The sequence below is a fragment of the Rhinoraja longicauda genome, chromosome 7 (genome assembly GCF_053455715.1).
Source record: "Rhinoraja longicauda isolate Sanriku21f chromosome 7, sRhiLon1.1, whole genome shotgun sequence".
Taxonomy (NCBI): domain Eukaryota; kingdom Metazoa; phylum Chordata; class Chondrichthyes; order Rajiformes; family Arhynchobatidae; genus Rhinoraja; species Rhinoraja longicauda.
This window is the reverse complement of record NC_135959.1, coordinates 49,590,314-49,611,454: the sequence shown is the minus strand read 5'-3', so window position 1 is coordinate 49,611,454 and position 21,141 is coordinate 49,590,314. Positions and strand designations below refer to the sequence as shown.

At 40.1% G+C, this 21,141-nt stretch overlaps 1 protein-coding gene across 2 annotated transcripts in view; it reads left to right on the top strand.

The window, feature by feature from the left end:
• The window catches only part of dync2h1 (dynein cytoplasmic 2 heavy chain 1), a 310,791-nt gene that overhangs the window by 76,738 nt on the left and 212,912 nt on the right, over positions 1-21,141 (top strand). For both annotated transcript variants that reach the window (XM_078402527.1, XM_078402526.1), the window contains exons 37-47: positions 482-591; positions 3,463-3,662; positions 4,801-5,065; positions 8,599-8,806; positions 9,609-9,738; positions 12,578-12,733; positions 13,622-13,881; positions 16,272-16,518; positions 17,252-17,403; positions 18,359-18,503; positions 21,003-21,105. In XM_078402527.1, coding sequence (XP_078258653.1) covers positions 482-591; positions 3,463-3,662; positions 4,801-5,065; positions 8,599-8,806; positions 9,609-9,738; positions 12,578-12,733; positions 13,622-13,881; positions 16,272-16,518; positions 17,252-17,403; positions 18,359-18,503; positions 21,003-21,105 — 1,976 coding nt within the window. The remainder of the gene's footprint in view (positions 1-481; positions 592-3,462; positions 3,663-4,800; positions 5,066-8,598; positions 8,807-9,608; positions 9,739-12,577; positions 12,734-13,621; positions 13,882-16,271; positions 16,519-17,251; positions 17,404-18,358; positions 18,504-21,002; positions 21,106-21,141) is intronic.

The following is a 21,141-nucleotide window of genomic DNA, read 5'->3' as shown; positions in this document are numbered from 1 at the left end:
AGCCATTCTTTTCCTCCAGAGATGCTGCCGGACCTGCTGAGTGTTGAAGTAAGAGCTATTGTCAATAAAAAGGCTAACATTTAATAGAATATTGCAGTGATTTTTGCTTTCCTAAATCAAGGAGGGAGAAATTATATTAGATATGTTATGCTGCAATTTATTGTGTCATTAATTGCTGCCTCCTATCTATTTTTGTTTGCTAAACCATCTATTTATATTATTAATATTTATTAAAAAAAATTCTGAGTTATGAATACCAAGAACGTAATAAATCTGTGATACTATTACGAGGGCTTATGTTCAGCCCTTTGGTTTTCAGTATTCCCAGTTTCTCAATAATAAGGGGCATACTATACTTCATCTGGTAGGATCATTACAGGATTACTGTAATGAATTGGTGCTGAAATGCCAGAGAATTGTTAAATAAACTAATTTGTTTAATTAGGTTTTTATTTGAATTTTATTTATGGTGGTATTTCAGAGAGCTGCTTACGCCACAGCAACACTATGACTGGGGTCTGAGAGCACTGAAGACAGTCCTCAAGGGTTGCGGCAGTCTGCTTCAGCAGCTAAAAAAAAGCAAAAGAGAAAGTAAGGCTGTCTGGCAGCTCAACCTTCATGTGATTGAAGAAATATATATTATAATTAAAAAATATTACTTACAGTAATTCAATTTGAATAGATGCATATGTGATAATATAAAGAAAAAGATGTAATTCTAAAAATAAGGAATAAAAGAATAAACGATGGTAATGTAGAAGATGTTTGTTTAGTATCTATAATTAGCTAACAAATTTGATTACAAGTGTTATAGTCCATTTACTGTGATATCCTATAATCTATATGACTGTATTTACTTGAAACTCTGAATGCTAAATCCACCATCAGCATTTATATTCAATAAAACTATAATTCTGAATGATATATTACTGTCAATTACAATAGACAATAGACAATAGGTGCAGGAGTAGGCCATTCAGCCCTTCGAGCCAGCACCGCCATTCAATGCGATCATGGCTGATCACTCTCAATCAGTACCCCGTTCCTGCCTTCTCCCCATACCCCCTCACTCCGCTATCCTTAAGAGCTCTATCCAGCTCTCTCTTGAAAGCATCCAACGAACTGGCCTCCACTGCCTTCTGAGGCAGAGAATTCCACACCTTCACCACCCTCTGACTGAAAAAGTTCTTCCTCATCTCTGTTCTAAATGGCCTACCCCTTATTCTTCAACTGTGGCCCCTTGTTCTGGACTCCCCCAACATTGGGAACATGTTATCTGCCTCTAATGTGTCCAATCCCCTAATTATCTTATATGTTTCAATAAGATCCCCCCTCATCCTTCTAAATTCTAGTGTATACAAGCCCAATCGCTCCAGCCTTTCAACATACGACAGTCCCGCCATTCCGGGAATTAACCTAGTGAACCTACGCTGCACGCCCTCCATAGCAAGAATATCCTTCCTCAAATTTGGAGACCAAAACTGCACACAGTACTCCAGGTGCGGTCTCACCAGGGCCCGGTACAACTGTAGAAGGACCTCTTTGCTCCAATACTCAACTCCTCTTGTTACGAAGGCCAACATTCCATTTGCTTTCTTCACTGCCTGCTGTACCTGCATGCTTCCTTTCATTGACTGATGCACTAGGACACCCAGATCTCGTTGAACTCCCCCTCCTCCTAACTTGACACCATTCAGATAATAATCTGCCTTTCTATTCTTACTTCCAAAGTGAATAACCTCACACTTATCTACATTAAACTGCATCTGCCATGTATCCGCCCACTCACACAACCTGTCCAAGTCACCCTGCAGCCTTATTGCATCTTCCTCACAATTCACACTACCCCCCAGCTTAGTATCATCTGCAAATTTGCTAATGGTACTTTTAATCCCTTCGTCTAAGTCATTAATGTATATCGTAAATAGCTGGGGTCCCAGCACCGAACCTTGCGGTACCCCACTGGTCACTGCCTGCCATTCCGAAAGGGACCCATTTATCCCCACTCTTTGCTTTCTGTCTGTCAACCAATTTTCTATCCATGTCAGTACCCTACCCCCAATACCATGTGCCCTAATTTTGCCCACTAATCTCCTATGTGGGACCTTGTCGAAGGCTTTCTGAAAGTCGAGGTACACCACATCCACTGACTCTCCCTTGTCAATTTTCCTAGTTACATCCTCAAAAAATTCCAGTAGATTTGTCAAGCATGATTTCCCCTTCGTAAATCCATGCTGACTCGGAATGATCCCGTTACTGCTATCCAAATGCTCAGCAATTTCGTCTTTTATAATTGACCCCAGCATCTTCCCCACCACTGATGTCAGACTAACTGGTCTATAATTACCCGTTTTCTCTCTCCCTCCTTTCTTAAAAAGTGGGATAACATTTGCTATCCTCCAATCCACAGGAACTGATCCTGAATCTATAGAACATTGAAAAATGATCTCCAATGCTTCCACTATTTCTAGAGCCACCTCCTTAAGTACTCTGGGATGCAGACCATCAGGCCCTGGGGATTTATCAGCCTTCAGTCCCATCAGTCTACCCAAAACCATTTCCTGCCTAATGTGGATTTCCTTCAGTTCCTCCATCACCCTAGGTTCTCCGGCCCCTAGAACATTTGGGAGATTGTGTGTATCTTCCTCAGTGAAGACAGATCCAAAGTAACGGTTTAACTCGTCTGCCATTTCTTTGTTCCCCATAATAAATTCCCCTGCTTCTGTCTTCAAGGGACCCACATTTGCCTTGACTATTTTTTTCCTCTTCACGTACCTAAAAAAACTTTTGCTATCCTCCTTTATATTATTGGCTAGTTTACCCTCGTACCTCATCTTTTCTCCCCGTATTGCCTTTTTAGTTAACTTTTGTTGCTCTTTAAAAGAGTCCCAATCCTCTGTCTTCCCACTCTTCTTTGCTATGTTATACTTCCTCTCCTTAATTTTTATGCTGTCCCTGACTTCCCTTGTCAGCCACAGGTGTCTCTTACTCCCCTTAGAGTCTTTCCACCTCTTTGGAATAAATTGATCCTGCAACCTCTGCATTATTCCCAGGAATACCTGCCATTGCTGTTCTACCGTCTTCCCTGCTAGGGCCTCCTTCCAGTCAATTTTGGCCAGCTCCTGCCTCATGCCTCTGTAATCCCCTTTGCTATACTGTAATACCGACACTTCCGATTTTCCCTTCTGCCTTTCCATTTGCAGAGTAAAACTTATCATGTTGTGATCACTGCCTCCTAATGGCTCTTTTACCTCTAGTCCCCTTATCAGATCAGGATCATTACACAACACTAAATCCAGAAATCCAGAATTACAGTTTAGTATTTTTCTTTTGGGATTAGCTCCCTTTACAAAATGCACAGAAAACAATAGATATTAATGTTTCACTCGTTCATGTATTCATGTAGATTGTTGAAATGCACTTTGGAATATGTTAAAATTATTACCCCATTTTATTTTACAGTTGATGAAAGTCATATTGTGGTACAGGCTCTCCGTCTTAATACCATGTCAAAATTGACATTTGCTGACTGTACACGGTTTGATGCTTTAGTGAAAGATATATTCCCTGGGGTTACCTTCAAAGATGTTGAATATATTGAGCTGACTGCAGCCCTACATGAGGCATTTGAGGAAGCTTACCTTGAAATTATACCCAACCAGGTTAGTATAAAGATAGCTGGTAGACCAAAACATTTACTTGCAATTTTTCGCACATTTCTGAACCTTATTATACATTCATATTTCTAAATGTGGAAAGTTGTAGAATAAATAGGATAAATTAAAAAATCAAAGAACAAGTATAATTTTGTATTATAGGAGTTTCTGATGAATCAATACTTCAACAGAGTTTCAGTAAAACCATTTTAATTCATTGATTCAGTTGTATTTTATTGTCACATGTACCAAGGTACAATGAAAGGCTTTTTTTTGCATTCAACCCAGTAAAATCATACAGCAGACCCCACCTCAGTAGTACCCAAGAGTTGCCACGTTTCTGGCGCGGACAAAGTTACAAAAGGTTAATCGAACATTCTTATCTTCTGCTCACAGCGGCGAACCAGTTCTTCCGCTGCACGTGGCATCAGGCAACTCCTGCCAGGTCCCCCCTTCGATCTCGGCGCCCCCCCAACGTTCCTGGTAGCCATATGTCAAGTGGCTCTCGATGGCCCTCCTCGCTCTTGGTGGCACGGGTTCCCTTCCTTGCTCTTGGCAGCGCGGATCCCCCAACCATGAAAAGATCTTACTTAGTAAATGGTCCAATTAATTGTTTGCATGATTTTTAACTAAACATTTGTTATCCATTGTCAAACTTTTAAAAAACGAAGCTCAGTTTTGTATCGATAAATATATTAAATTGAACAGTTAATAGTTAAAAACTTATTAGTTATTTATTCATATTTGAAAAAAAGAATAGTTTTTATATTGCTACCTAAATTAACATTTAAGGCTGAAATTATTCTTGTATGTTAATATTGCACCATTCCTCTTTCATTAATATGCATAACACATTCCCCAGTGAATGCATTTTATGCTGGAGATAAAAATAATTTTATTCAAAGTTTATCCAACTTGAAATTACTTTATTGTTGTCATTTAACCTTGGATTTGAAACAATCAAAGAATTGTTCTTTCCTCTTAGTTCAAGGAAACCTTTCTTCATCTATCTGAAAGAATCAGAATATTCACAAAACCAATGTTGTATTCTGTTGTTTTCAAGTTTAGGAAGCCATTGTCAATCTTGTATGAGGATGTCAAGTTTGATTTCATATTCTTTGCTACCATTTGTACATCTTTCTAGATAAAAAAAGCCTTGGAACTTTTTGAACAGTTACGTCAGAGAATGGGAGTAGTTATTGTGGGTCCAAGTGGTGCAGGAAAATCAATTCTGTGGCGAATGCTACGAGCAGCCCTTGGCAAAATAAACAAGATGGTGAAGCAGTACACAATGAATCCCAAAGCCATGCCACGCCAGCAGCTCCTGGGTCACATTGACATGGATACCCGCGAATGGTCTGATGGTGTGTTGACGAACAGTGCCCGTCAAGTGGTTCGAGAGCCACAGGGTAAGAATTAATCAAGTGCAGAACAAAAATGGTGGAAATTTTACAAATTAAACGTAAAGGAAATTAATGAATATGCTCAAACGCCAAAATAAACATCTTATATTTATATTACATTTTTCAGGATGTCATTAGAAGGATGCTTTGTGAAAGGTCCGTCAAAAATAAGAGTACTTATTCTAACTTATTTTGTCACTTATTAATGATCATTTGTTACATGTAATATCGTATCCAACAGCAATTTATATATTCTTGTGCTTATATAGTTTTAATCAAACTAAAACTGCATGCGCAGGAAATCTAAAACAAAAACAGGAAATACTAGAAATACTCAGGCAGCATTTGTGGGAAAGAAACACAATCAATATTTCAGGCAATGTCTTGGGTCAGGACCCTGCTTCAGACTGCTGCGTTTTGAACTACAGGGAGGGTGAGGATGTCTCTGATGTGGTAAAACCAGGATGACCACAGGGAGAAGCGAAATACAGGTTTATCTGATCAATGAGTGAATGGGAACAATTGGAGGGTGGGATTGTAGGTGAAAGAATGAAATTCGAAAAACTGCCAATCAATGCTGGAAATCTGAAACATAAACAAAAAATGGCAGTAACACTCAGTGGGGCGTATCTGTGAGAAAAGAAACAGTCAATGTTTCATGTTGTTGACCCTTCATCTGACATACACAAAAGAACCTGCAAAAAAGAATATGGGAGTTGTGAAATGTAGAGCCAGAGGATAAGGGGCATGTCCTCCACTCTGTGAGAAAAAGGAAAAAAACAAGTTGAGCTAATATTACAGATGGATGACTGATACAGACTGAGAAATCAAGTTACCTGAAGTTGTAGAACAATGTCAAACAAAGGTCTTCGACCTGAAACATTTACTCCTTTTCTATCTCAGAGATGTGGCCTGACCCGACCTGCAGAGTATTCCAGCATTGTTTTAGATATCCAACATCAACAAATTTTTATTTTATTTTCCTTCTTTTGTCTATGCTCTCTTCCTCTTCAATCACTGACCAGATGATCTTGGTTACTGTCTTTCCTCATCATCATTTTGGTTTTACCTTATGAGAAACACCCCCCCTCCCCCATCCTTCTTGCTGCTTTATGCATTTCTTTTGTTTCCTTTTCAGTTCTGACAAAGGGTCTCTTCAAATGTTGACCCCTATTCTCTTCCCACAGATGTGGTCTCACTTGCTGAGTAATTACTTTTATTCTTTTCGCTGCAACAATCTGTATTAAAGATTAAATCTGCTGTATCCTATTTCCAGCAGGTCATATGTGCACAAACCAAGAAAATGCCTTGTTTCATCTAAGATCCACGCAAAGCTGATCACATTTGTACAGTAATTGTAATTGTAATTGTAATTGTAATTAACTTATTAGTCAACTATGTAAAAACATCCAAGGAATTTGATTTGCCAGAGTCATACCAAAAACGCAACAAGACACACAACTCCATAAAAATTACCATCAACATCCACCACAGCGCACTGTGATGGAAGGCAATAACATATTATTTTCTTCCCTCCTTTTCCCCCGCAGTCGGGGTGATTGAAGCTCCCGCAGCCAGCGATCAAAGCTCCCACATCGGGGCGATCGAAGTTCCCGCGATCAGGGCGGTCGAAGCTCCTGCGGTTGGAGCTCCCGCAGTCGATCCCTAACCAAGGGACCGCAAGCTCCACGATGTTAGGTCCGCAGGCTCCCACGGTTGGAGCTCACGAAGTCGATCCCCAGCGAAGGGACCGCCAGCTCCATGATGTTAGGCCGGACGGAGATACGATACGGAAAAGTCATATCTCCGTCGAGGAAAGAGATAAAACAAAGTTTCCCTCACCCCCCACATAATACAAAACTACAACACTAAAACATCCATTTAACAACAGATTAAACACAACAAAAGAAGAAAAGGACGAGACAGACTGCTGGCGAGGCTGCCATCGTATGGCGCCACCCGGTGGATTGATGTCACTGGGCAGAGAGGAAATAGCTGAGATATCTGGTTCCAATTGTGATAGTAGCTTCTCCTGGGAGTGTGAATAACAAATGAGTGGAAGAAAAATTTAGCAGTGGTAGTGTTCAGTGTAATACTCAGCTGTTCTCAATGCAGAGTTACACAGGAAAAATGCACGTAGTGCACCTGAGAGCAGCTGGGGAAGAGACTTAAGAAGCTACTGAAGCAACAACATACATTTAGATGGAAACTTACTAAAATAGTAAAAAGTTAAATCACAAAGTAATATTAGGGACGATGACCAAAAATCCAAATGTCTTTTAAAATGTTTTTATTGTACCTGCCTCAACCACTTCATTTGGCAGGTCCATACCCCTAATTATTTCCCGGTAACCTAGTCATCCGCTCTGTCCCACACACCCATCAATTTGCCGCTAATTCTCCAGCCATCCAACAACAGTCAGGCTAATTTAAAGTAGTCAATTAACTCACTGGCATGTCTTTGGGAATTGAGGGGAGCATGCCAGAAAACCAGATCAGGATTGAAGCTGTCCCCATGGAGCTCAGAGGCAGCAACAATAACTTCCATGCCCCTGTCCTGCCCTGATATACCACTGGGGAAATGCTATATAGCTATGCCCATGAGGAAAACCGCATGGATTAAAGCCGCTCAATACTGTTTTATGATTGATCTCAAGCTTGGGAAGCACTTGGATAAAGTAGAGTTTAAAAAAAGACTGAAGATCCTCCAACAGTTTGTTTTTTGCTAAATATGGAGTAAAGCTTCGTTATCCCTTTACACATTCCCAGGGTAGTGACAGCCAAATACTTATCATGAACTATCAAACTGCTTCAGCACCAATCTCCTGGTATAGAATCTTTGTTTCCCAGTACATGGCTATCATCAGTGAGTATTGCTAATCAATGACTTTTTTTGTTTTGACAAACCAATCACCAGCTAGACTATGTTTACTCAGTCCAGTTCCCTAACCAGTGGAATGTTAAATGTCCCCAGGCTCCATTCAGAATCTTACATACGAGGTTGGGAAGGAGTTGAGAGTTTAGGAGAGCTGAGAACTTGGAAAGTTGAAGAGAGATACAGAGCGGAAACAGACCCTTCAGCTCACCGAGTCTGCGCCGACCAGTGATCCCCATACGCTAGCACTATCCTACACACTAGGGACAATTTCCAATTTTGACCAAAGCCAATTAACCTACAAACCTGTACATCTTTGGAGTGGGAGCAAACCAGAGCACCTGGAGAAAACCCACGAGGTCACGGGGTAATATAAGGACAGTACCCGTAATCAGGATTGAACCCGGATCTCTGACACTGTAAGGCAGCAACTCTACCGCTGCGTCACTGTGCTGCCCCAACTTCGCAGCAGAAAGTCGAATCTCCATTCTCTTAACATTCAGCAACTACTTTGGTGAATTGATTTTGAAATAATTGAAATAATTATATTTTGTATTCGATGTTTCCCTGTTGCACTCAACAGCATTCTCAACTATATGTGGTTCTTTGCTGCGTGGAATTACCTCCTGAACTACGCTGAACATTGTACTGTGTTTCTCTTTAGAGGTCCACTCTTGGATTATCTGTGATGGGGACATTGATCCTGAGTGGATTGAATCCTTAAACTCAGTCTTAGATGACAATCGACTGCTCACCATGCCAAGTGGAGAAAGAATTCAGTTTGGGCCAAACGTTAATTTTGTGTTTGAAACTCATGACCTCAGCTGTGCCTCTCCTGCTACAATATCCAGAATGGGCATGATTTTCCTGAGGTGAGTAAACTTAGCTGCTCTTTTCAACCTAGACTGTTCCATTTACTGTCTTGTAAGCAGAATCCATGCAGTTTCAAATACTTTTTCCAGTGTCCAGTAGAATCAGCTGCAAGATTTGTTGAACATCCCATATATTAAAGTTATTACGGTTGGTACCCACATAAAAACAATTTAAACAAATATGGGAACTTGTATTTATATATTAACTTCAAAACCCCCAAACCTTCCATTGTGCAAAAAACTAATTGCTGAGGAAACTCAGTGGGTCAAGCAGCATTTGTGAAGGGCAATGGGGCGACGATGCTTCAGGTCCTGCTTCACTGGAAAGAAGTCTAAAGAAGTGTCCCGACTTAAAATGTCAGCTATTCGTTTCATTACACTATGTGTAGGAAGGAACTACAGATACTGGTTTATTCCGAAGATAGACATAAAGTGTTGGAGTAACTCAGCGGGTCAGGCAGCATCTTTGGAGAAAAAGAATAGGTGACGTTTCAGGTCGGAACCCTTCCTGACTCGAAACGTCACATATTCCGTTTCTCCAAAGATGCTGCCTGACCCCCTGAGTTACTCCAGCACTTTGTATCAATGAACCATTCCTCATTGTTTATACTTGTCTGTTAAAAGGTCTTTTAGTCAATTACTAAAGAATATCACTATTTCCATGACACATTTGACTGAAAGTATTGATATATATGCGAGGTTTCAACAAAATTTAGAACTTATGAATGCTGTAGTAAAATAAAAAGGAAAAAGTTGATATCTTTAAATATACCGTAAAGTATCTCTTGTTTCTGATCCTTAGTGACGAAGATACAGATGTAAATTCTTTGGTGAAATCTTGGCTGCGTAACCAGGCAGATGAATGCCGGAGCAATCTTGAAAACTGGATAGGAGACTACTTTGAGAAGAGTTTGAACTGGGTTTTGAAACAAGTGAGTGACCATTATTTATATACTAAAACTCTCGTTTGTTTGTTTGTTTGTTCCTGAACTACAGCCAGAATTGTACACGATAGCGCGACAATTTTAGGCCCACCTTACTGACCATCGCCTCATTGGTGCGAATGGAAGAGGTTTCATTGAAATCGGTGTTATGTTTTTCAAATTATTCACATTTTAAAGTTTAAATCTATCTCCCAGTGAGGGAGGGGGTGGGGAGGGGGGGAGGATAAGGGGGGTTGAGGGGGATGGAGTGGGGGGGAGGGGAAGGCGGGTGGGGAAGGGAAGGGAAGGGGGGAGGGGGAGTGGACGGGGGGTGGAGGGAGGGGAGGGTGGAAGGGAGGGGGGGGGAGGGAGAGAGGAAGAGGGAGGGGGAGGGGAGGGTGGGGAGGGGGGGGGGGGAGAGGGGGAGGGGGGGAGAGGGAGAGGGGGAGGGGGGGAGGAGAGGGTGCTGCACCATTGCAGGAGAGGTTTGTCCCAACCACTTGGTCTAGTAGAAACTAAATTCTTGATGGAAAAGTTGCTTCACAAGTATTCTTAGATGATAACGATGCTGTGATGTAGAAGAAGGATCTGCAGCAAATAAGCCCATAATGTAAACTGAGCCACAGCTTTGATTTTAATGGAACATCAAGTATTCCTACCACTCAGTCTAAGAAATCTGTTCACTCAGCCTGTGTCAGGTTAAACCTTACACCAGTGCAGTGATTCCATTAAAATGAATAGGATAAATTGGGTGGCATGAATGAAGTTGGTAGATTGTTCAGTCGGTTATAATTTTTTAGATTGTTTTTAAGTCTGTATTTCTAACATGTTTTTGATAGGTGCAGAGAGATCTTTAATGCGGGTGCAAAATCTTTAGAAACATTCAGAATCAGTAGCAGCTGTGATAGTGAGTCTGAAGACAGGGTCTCACTGGCTGTCAAATACAATTTGTTAGGGCAGCTGAGAGAAGGCCTGCCCTGCAATATGCTGTGCTCTGCTGGCAACTGGGTTGCCAGATGTAGGCTGTGTCCAGGAGCACACTGGAAGGAAATGAGTCCAGCGGTCACCAGCTATGAATCTTGGGGGAGAGTACAGTACCTTGTTTAGACAGCATTGGATTTTTCCCCTTGGTGCCATAAAAGTGAACAAATTAACTTTCCCCACTGCGTGTGAAAAAGTATTGGTATCCACAGAACGATAACAACTTGTGTTTTTCAGATGCTGGGCAATATTTAGAATTTGCAATGGATTTGCATGTTTACAATGCTGCAAGAAAGAATGCTTGAAGTACAATGCTGCAAGAATTTCATTGTTCCGTTCTGGGACATATGACAATAAAACACACTTGACTCTTGAACTTTTATCTTGAATGTGCACTCAGTTGTGGGATATCCACCCATCAAGAAATTGATGACATACAAAGTGTCTATAATCTTGTTCTAGTGTTGCTAATTCTTGGGAACACCACAATGTTAGGACTGGAAATGATCACGAGAGTGTGTCCTGGAGATTCCTAGAGTTCAAAGATAATAAATTGTTCATGATCCAAATACCTCAATACACATTGCATAACCTCACATTTGCTTCCTTAATAACTATTCACCCACAAAAAATAGTATCTCCTTTGAGTTTATTTTGAAAAATAACTCCTTTCCACAGTTTAGTGTATTTTAATTTACAAAATACCTTCATTCATTGAACCAACAATACATAGAAACATAGAAAATAGGTGCAGGAGTAGGCCCTTCGAGCCAGCACCGCCATTCAATATGATCATGGCTGATCATGCAGAATCAGTACCCTGTTCCTGCTTTTTCCCCATATCCCTCGATTCCTTATTCACTGAATTCACTTAATTCACTAACAAAGCAAATACTTGCCAAACACGAGCACAATATACATTATTTTACTTGCATGTAATGCAACGAGCAACACCTATTCTAGTAGTTGTGAATGAAATTGTTTGGTTTCGGAATCAGAGACCACGCAAACAAGCTATAGATCAATGCAACCTTTATCGTGGACAAGGCATGAATATAACAATACCTGATGGATTCCCAGTCAGTGGCAGGCGTCTCTGTCTGTAACACGGCTCGCAGTTTTCCCTTGGCACCAGTTGTGACCCAGTCTGAGGGCTGTCCCAACCACTGAGCACTCTCCAGGCTGTTTTATACACTTGCGTATGTACAAGCCAGAACATTGCAAGATATACTTTAACCTGTTAACTTCTTTCTTGGTTGCACCCGTATCAGCACCATGCAGCGGTTAACAACCTTTGCATAATACAGCTGCACTGCGGTTACACAAGTTCACTACAGAATATTCACACTCCCTCCTTTTGGCTAGATTCTAATGTAGCTCCGTAGCCATTCTCTAGTCACCCTCTATTTCTCGTACTATCTCTTTTAACTTTTCCGTCCAAGGAATCCTTACTCAACTTATTACAACTTCCGAAGAAGGGTCTCGACCCGAAACATCACCCATTCCTTCTCTCCAGAGATGCTGCCTGTCCCGCTGAGTTACTCCAGCTTTTTGCGTCTATCTTCAGTTTAACCCAGCATCTGCAGTTCCTTCTTACACATGTTACAACTTAATCCTTTTCTTACACTCACTTCTTGGCGCTGTGATATTCTTGAGGTATTTTGTACATTTCTTAAATAGTACCAAATTTAATGGACTATTAATGCAAATCTTTCTGTGAAATTTTCAAATATCTATTTGATATCAATAACACTTGTCAATGAGATTGAATATTTGGCTTGTAAATGCAGAATAAATATTAAAATGAAGTCAAGAGAGTTATAACTTGTATATTTTTATTTTGTAAGATTTGTCTTTTTCTTCTCAGAATGACTTTGTGGTGGAAACAAGTCTTGTTGGAACGATTTTGAATGGTCTTTCTCATCTTCATGGATGTATGGATCGTGGACAGTTCATAATTAGTTTAATTAGAGGTCTTGGTGGTAATCTTGACATGAAATCTCGACAAGAATTTTCTAAGGAGGTATGTGCATGTTGTACAGCAGATCAGAAATTTACAATACATGCTATTAACGGTTTCAAAAATTAACTATCATGAAGACCCCAAATTTTAGTAATTGGTAAAGGAAATCCAGAGTATACATTGGATAGATTCCATTAGTTAGTTCACTCACTCCTCACTCCCATCATTATTTATGCCTAAACCTTCATATGTAATCAGTTAATTTCATTTACATACATAATGTAACCAGCAAAAAGAATGATTTTGAGAATGTTTGGGGGAATATATAGAGAATTATAGGAATGAAATATATAAAATGATAAAAAGCAGGTACTATCGTAACGTTTAAGAAACATTTAATCAGGTACATGGAATAGGATAAATGTAGAGGGGTATGGGCCAAACACAGGCAGGTAGGTGGTTCTAGTGAAGATGGGGTATATTGGTCGGGGTGGACAAGTTGGGCCGATGGGCCAATTTCCATACTGTATGACTCTATGATCTGCCATGATCCAATGACAGGGCATATGTGGTTGTGGGATTATACAACATTCTCTAGCTCCTATGTCCTGAAAAGTATTGTCCAAAAGTTTGAATTGGATAAAACAAATAAATCATTGCAATAGGACCAGAAAGGTTGAATCAGAGATTTTTCTTAATCATTATCTTCAGCTGTGGTTTTGCTCCCTTGACATAGAAACTGGGAAGTGACAGAAGAAAGAATGCTTAATGTTATGAAAATGCACTAAAAACTTCTGTGGATTACGTACTAATCAAATAAATTAGTAGTCCAAAGACATTTTATTCCAACAATCAGCTAATTCAATGCCAATAATCCATCATCACTATAAACAAATATTGTTGGGAAGCTATATACATCCTAATGTGTTTAAAAATTCATTTGAACAGGTTTTAAACTGGGCAAGAGAATCACCACCTGATCCGCGCCAATGTCTTGACACATATTATGATCATCAGAGTGGACGCCTTATGGCATACCAGATGGAGAAACCAGAGAACCTGACAATTGATGATTTCAATAACCCTCAAAAACTTCCCGTCATCCGAACTCCTGACATGCAAAGAGGTCTCGATTATTTTAAGCCCTGGTTAAATTCTAACAACAATCAACCATTCATACTGGTAGGACCTGAAGGATGCGGAAAAGGGTAAGACTTAAGCCCCCCCCCCCCCATATCAAAAATCTTCTAACCCACCACTCTATCTCCAGGTCCCTCTGGTTGGCCGACTTGGGGCTACTGACTATCCCGCGGTCTAGGCTTAAGCTCAGGGGTGACCGCGCTTTTGCGGTTGCAGCTCGTAGACTGTGGAACAGCATCCCTCTCCCCATTAGAACTGCCCCCTCCATCGACTCCTTTAAGTCCAGGCTCAAAACCTATTTCTACTCCCTAGCGTTTGTGGCCCTCTGAGGGGGTGCTGTGAACTGTTTATGTATGTGCTGTTATGTTTGTGTGCCATTGTATGTTCGTTCTTAGTACCTGAACTGATGCACAGCACTTTGGTCAACGTGGGTTGTTTTTAAATGTGCTATTCAAATAAAATTGACTTGACTTGACTTGACTTAATAATGAGAAATGTAGCATCTTAACTGCATTTTGATTTATTGATTGTTGGAAGGTAATAGTTTGCATTGTGAGCTCTTCTGTGATTAGATTAAAATGTATCATGAATATAGGGAAGAAGGAACTTTTCCTATCTTTGTATCTGTCAATGCCAATGCTTGATGCAAACTATCTTCTTCAAAGGGGAATTCAGCTGTACACATCATGTACATGTGCTGGATGCAGAGTTCCTTTACTTCAGTTCCACTTTCCTGCGCTATCCATTATTCTTTTGATTCCCCTAATGTTGACACATCTATTGATCTCTATCTTGGGGTCACTCAGCAAATTGTGCTTCCACACTCACGGGTAGATAATACCAAGACTTGCTATCATCAGGGAGCAGAAATATTTCTTTATCTCTGGCCTAAATAGCCATCCCCTCATTTTGATATTGTGACCTCTATTTTTAGGTAACCCGGTTAGGGGAAACATCTCTCCTGTAAAACCCTTATTAATTTTGAATTATTTAAATGGGATAATGTAGGAAGGAAGACCAGAAATGTAACAATATTCCAGATGCAGTCTCACCAAGGCTCTCTATAAATGGAGCAAGGAATCTATACTCGTGTACTCAAATCATTTTGAAATAAAATCTCACATCCCATTTGAATTTCTAATTTCCTGTTGAACCAATATTTTAACCTGGAATAATTTGTGTCATGTTCAATGATTCATGTTAACATAAGATGATTCACCCAGGCCCCTATGAATATCAACATTTTAATGACATTTGCAGCCACTTCTGAAAAGAACTGCTGATGTTTCTTAATGTAATTGCTGGCAGCCTCCCTGCTCTTGGACTCCCCAGCAGAAGAGTTGTATCTGAGTGAGATGACCTAGCATTAATACTGGAGAAATCTTCTCATATCCTGTTCAGATTGAACCCAAGCACTGATCCATTCACACATTCATTTGACTGGACTTATAGGACTAAAAGAAAGAAAGTCTTAGACTAAGACGAATTGCATTTAAAAAATTTATTGGTTTATTTTTAAAGAATTAAAATGATTTTTTTAAAAATATCAAACTTTCTTCAATTATTTAAGACGTTTTTAATTGTTTTCAAATTCTGAAGATCAGGGACATCTTACCTTTTCAGTTCTTTTCAATATCTTGATAACTTTATTCAATTTATTTGATAACCTTCTCATGAACTTCTCATAGAGTCATAGAATCATACAGCACAGACACGTGCCCTTCTGCCCAGCTTGCCCACGTCAACTAAGGAGTCCCATCTACACTAGTCCCACCTACCCACATTTGGCCCATATCCCTTTAATTCCTTATTGATGTAATTAAACCCAGTGAATTGTTAATGTTAATGTAATAAAGCTACATTGTACTCCTTCTGTGGGCAATATGTTGTTCAGAAGGTGTGGGTGCCCAGAACTGCTCCAGGTGCTTTAGATATGGTCAAATAAGTGTTTTGTACAATCGTATTACTTCTCCAAATATAAACCAAAGGAATTTTATTATCTGTTTTATTATTTTATGTCCAGTCCATGATATCTTTCCAAGTTGAAAATTGGAATACTATTATACTGGTTATTTAATCCTAAAAAAGTAATGAATTATATATATTTTTGAAAAACATTTTGGCTGAGTAATAAATACTCCAAATGGAAAATAAGACTCGAAGTTCTGATGCGAAACCTTTTGTTTCTTAACCTGCATATAGATAGGAAAAGTTTAGAGGGATATGGGCCAAACACGGGCAAATGGGACTAGCTTATATGGAGCATGTTGATCGGCTTGGATGAGTTGGGCCAAAGGGCCTATTTCCTTGCTGTATGCACTATGATTCGAAAGGACTGTCTGATGATCATCTTAAATGCAAGATTATTTGCTTCTGATCAAAAAAATGATTTTCAGATTGGATTGGAATAATTCTCAGATGAACAGAATTATTTTAATGGTTTTATTTTCATTTTCAGGATGCTTCTTCGTTATGCTTTCTCTCAGCTCAGATCCACTCAGATTGCAACAGTTCACTGCAGTGCACAGACCTCACCTCGACATATTCTACAAAAATTGAGTCAGACCTGCATGGTTATTAGTTCCAACACTGGTCGTGTATACCGGCCCAGGGATTGTGAACATCTGGTATTGTACTTGAAAGATATTAACCTACCCAAGCCAGACAAGTGGGGGACCAGCAGTGTTATTGCCTTTCTACAACAGGTTAGAAGATTATTGGATTCAATCATTATGTGTAATTTTTACTTCAGCTGTTTTGTATGTTTGGTTTTATTGAACTTTGCAGTATATTACTTAAATGTTTTATGATGTTTAACTGTTAAAATTATTTTCATGAAACCCTACCGAGCTATGATTGGTGATCCTAATTGGGAGAATTTTATTGAACTGTACTATTTGACATGGTATTATTGTCCTTGTTACTTTTATTCATTCGGTTTATTCCATCTTTAAATTGCTTCCATATCCGGTAGATTGTGAATTAACTTCAATCCCGAGGAACACCAGAGACGAAAAAGTCTGAACTATTTGGATGGCAAATTAACAATTTGTAATTAGTAAATAGATTTTGATGCCTCTGCAATGCATAATTGTTCGGATCTACAAGAATTGCGACCAGATTAGAATTAATTATTCAGATTTTTTCTGATTTGGAAAAAAAAAAGCTCCATCCTTGACTTCCTCCTAAAGTATGGCTTAAATTGGGAACTTGTCATTAGGGAAAGTGTAGGACTTAGCATATATATAACAGAATGTGCTCCCTGGTTTAATTTGGAAGCACAAGGGCTATACGAGTCTTTTAAAAATGTAAAATTTGGGGGTTTTATGCTTGAATAATCATCATACTTATTCAACCCTTAACAATAGATTGGTGGTTATCTAATTAGATTATGAACTTCTATCTCCTTTGTTTTTCTTGAATTAAAAAAATCCAAAGGTATTGACTTATCATGGATTTTATGATGAGAATTTGGAATGGGTTGGATTGGAACATATTCAGATTGTGTCTTCGATGTCAGTCGGCGGTGCAATGGGACGGCATGCCCTAACGACAAGATTTACATCCATTGTCAGGATCTGTACAATCAAGTAAGTATTACAATGTCCATCTCCTATGGTCAAGTTATTTGTGAGTTCAGTAAAGGCATTTCAGCATGGTGGATTGTAAATGCAATGCACTGGGTGTGGTCACACAAACGCACATAATGTATTCTGAGAGACTGTGCTCCTTCAAGTCATCGAATGGTTACAAGAAAAAAGCAAGAAGAGTACCCTTAAGATGAAGAAATACCATTCTAAATGATCACAAGGAAGCAAAAGTATAGGTGCTGTGCAAGAAACATGACTGACAAAAGGTCCTGTGACCAGTAATATGCAGCTTTAAAAAAAAAAAATATTATTCCAAAACAAAACAAACATACAAAGTAGTAACACGATCAAATCAAAAGCTGCCCATATTGGCAGTTTACAAACAAAACAGTTATCAAATTCCACCAACTTTGTCAATAATACATTCGACCTCCCGTGGCGACCAGCGTTCGCGGAAGGCCTCCAGCGCCCCCGTGGACACCGCGTGTTCCCTCTCCAGGGACACGTGAGCACGGACGTAAGCCCAGAAAAGGGGCAGGCAGCCGACCCCTGTGCGGCCGTCGACTAATTTGCAGCTTGGAGCTTCCTTTTCTACCACCTCACCAGTTCATCTACAGCCTTGCCATTAGCTTTTGCTGGCAGGCATAAAGCAAGTGTAAATTAAAGTATTATAGAGTGGGTATGTTGTTTATTATGTAGGGTTTTGATTTAAAAAAAAATTCAGATCCCATTTATCCCAGCCTCGGCAATGAACATTAAAAGGGTATGGGTGTCTGAAAGACTGTCAGTAGTTACAGGTGTAATTAACTGCCTGCCTGCCTGTGATGTGCCAGAAGCGTGGGAGAGTGGGTGGATGGTGAAATTCATCCCTGAGTTATCGTACGGAAAGTGCAAAATGGTGGTAAAGTCACATTCCTCTTGTTGAGAAATATTCATTCTTAATCTGTGATTTCAGCTATCCCGATAGAGAGCAACTGCAGGCAATATACTGTGCTTATTTACAGCCTGTGCTGCATAAGAATCTAAAAAAACATCCTATATGGGGGAGTATTACCAGAATACATCAGCTGGGCAGCTCACTGGTACAAGTTTATGAACAGGTATGTTGAACTTGATATCTCCGGTATACTTCATACTAAATTTCATTTATTGTTTCATTAAAAATGGTGTGACATTAGCACCGAGAAGGGTATGCGATGATGGCAAAGTTATTGAATAACAGACTGAGTGCTCACATCTTTCACCAGGCCATGGTGTATTTCTGTTCCTATATTAATCTGCCACCTTCTCTGCCTCTGAGGAATGTGATAGCTTGCCCAAACAGGAACGACCATAACCAGATACAGCACCACTAACAAAATATTATATGTTTTTTTTCTGTTAGTGCCAAAGTAATGTTGATTACTGTTTATGGACATCCAGCAAAGGTAGGGGTGGTAGATAAAAGGTAGAAACAGCAAGAAATGCCCAGCGGGTTCGGCAGCATTGGTGGAGAGAGTTAACTTTGAAGGCTGATGATATTTCTTCAGAACTGTATTCGTGGTTATGATGGTAGACCCCATTTACAAGTTAAAAGTCCAGCCAAAAATCAGAAAACATAACAGATCAATTGATACTCCCAGACCTGAGGTTTTCTTGGGCATAGAAACATCAAAATCCTAAAGCAGATGGACTTTCACGCACCTTTTCCTGCTGCTACCTAGTACCTGTAAATTCGGCCAATGTGAGGAAATTCTCCAGAGTTTGTTGGTGGAACTGAAGGTGATTGCAATTCCTGATCTGTCACAAATACAGAGGCTGCTTTGTTGAGGAAGAAACTGCAGATGTTGGTTTACACCAAAGATAGACCCAAAATGCTGGAGTACTTAGCGGGTCCGGCTCTGGAGAAAAGGAATAGGTGACGTTTCGGGTTGAGACCCTTCTTCAGACTGTTAGAAAATAAGATAAACATTTGTCATTGGTTGCAAGAAACATGAAAACGGTTAGTTTTAAGACCAGTAAACTAAAATACATCATTCCATTTTTCATCTTCGATACACAGTTTTATAAAATGGCATTAAAAGTGTAGTGAAGTACTTAGAGTGTTCAACAGCAGGATCAAAATCGTTAGGCCCGAGATAGGCCGGTGTGTCGAAGACTGCATGTGGTTCTGTTCCCATGCACTTGTCCTTGTCTTCTTTGGTGCTGGAGGTTGGATATTGGGAGAAGTTGTCACTTATATGGTGCTGGACTTCTTTTCAAAAATACTAATTTGAGTGAAAGACTTTATGTAAAGTTCTTTCCCTGAGTTTTTTTCTTAACAATATTCAATGGTTCAATGGTCCTTTATGGTCACATGTACCGAGGTACAGTGAAATTTGATTTACCATACAGTCATACCAAAAAAGCAACAAAATACATAAAAATGTAAACATAAACAGCCACGACAGCAGCGTGTGAAAATCCCTAGGGCACAGCAGCATAAGCGGAGACCCACAGCCATTAGCCATCAGTTTAATGTCTGGGCCACACACACGCTCCTTCACTGTGATGTGACCAGAGTTGTACCGACCGCTGTCATTCTCTCTGCAGTCCCTGTCTGCCCGAACAGTCAGAAAGCCGCCCACACTCGCATCAGACTCCAGGATGTTCTCATGGCACAATGTTCCCGCAAACACCAAGTTCACTGCACTCACGGCCCTCCCTCCGAGTCCCCACCAGCGCAGGCAGCACGTCCATCTTGTTTTTCGGCGACCTCACATTCCCCACTGTGATGGAAGGTGAATAACTTTCACCTGCTTCCTCCTTTTCTCCTGCGGTCGGGGCGATGGAACCATCCGCAGTTGGGGTGATTTAAGCTCCCCCAGTCGGCGATGGAAGCCCCCGCAATGGGGCGATCAAGGCTCCTCCGATCGGGGGGTCAAAGCTCCTACGGTTAGAACTCCCGAAGTCAATCCCTAACAGGGACTGCCAGCTCCATGATGTTAGGCCGCAGTGCGGATGGAGATACAATACGGAAAAAGTCGCATTTCCATCGAGGGAAAAGTTTCCCCCCACCCCCCCCCCCCCACCCCCCACATAATACAAAACTAAAGATACACTAAAACATACAAAGAAAACAGTCTAAAAACAAACCAAATAAGAAAGGGACGAAACAGGCTGTTGGCAATATTAGGCTTGAATATTAAAATTGTATTCTTATTCTGCAAAACTTTACAGAGAAAATTTGGAAATTATTATGTAGAAACAAGGAACTGCAGATGCTAGTTTACAAAGAAAAATCCTGACAAATGTTGGCATGCTGACAAATGCTGACATTTCTTTACGGAGAAAGATGATGGTTTACTGCTGGAATAACTCGGCAGGCCAGGCCCTGTCCCTGGAGAACAAGGATAGATGACATTTTGGGTCAAGGCCCTTCTTCAGATTATTATCATGGTACATTCCAGTTGAAAGTCATTTTGGCCACTGGCAAATGCATTGTGTAACTCTGATTGAAAATTGTTTTGAACTGTTGAAACAGCTGTCAGGTTGGTAAGGACACTTAAAAAAATGGGTTGTTGCATTAAAATTGTTTTCATTTTCGATCTCATTAATAAACGTTCTTCTGTTCAATGCAGGTTCGAATAAAGTTTACAGTGGATGACAATGGACACTACCTCTTTACTCCTTGCATTCTTACTCAATGGGTACTTGGGCTATTTCGATATGACCTTGCCGGAGGTAAGACCCTTTTTTAGTTCAAATTCGTCTTATTTT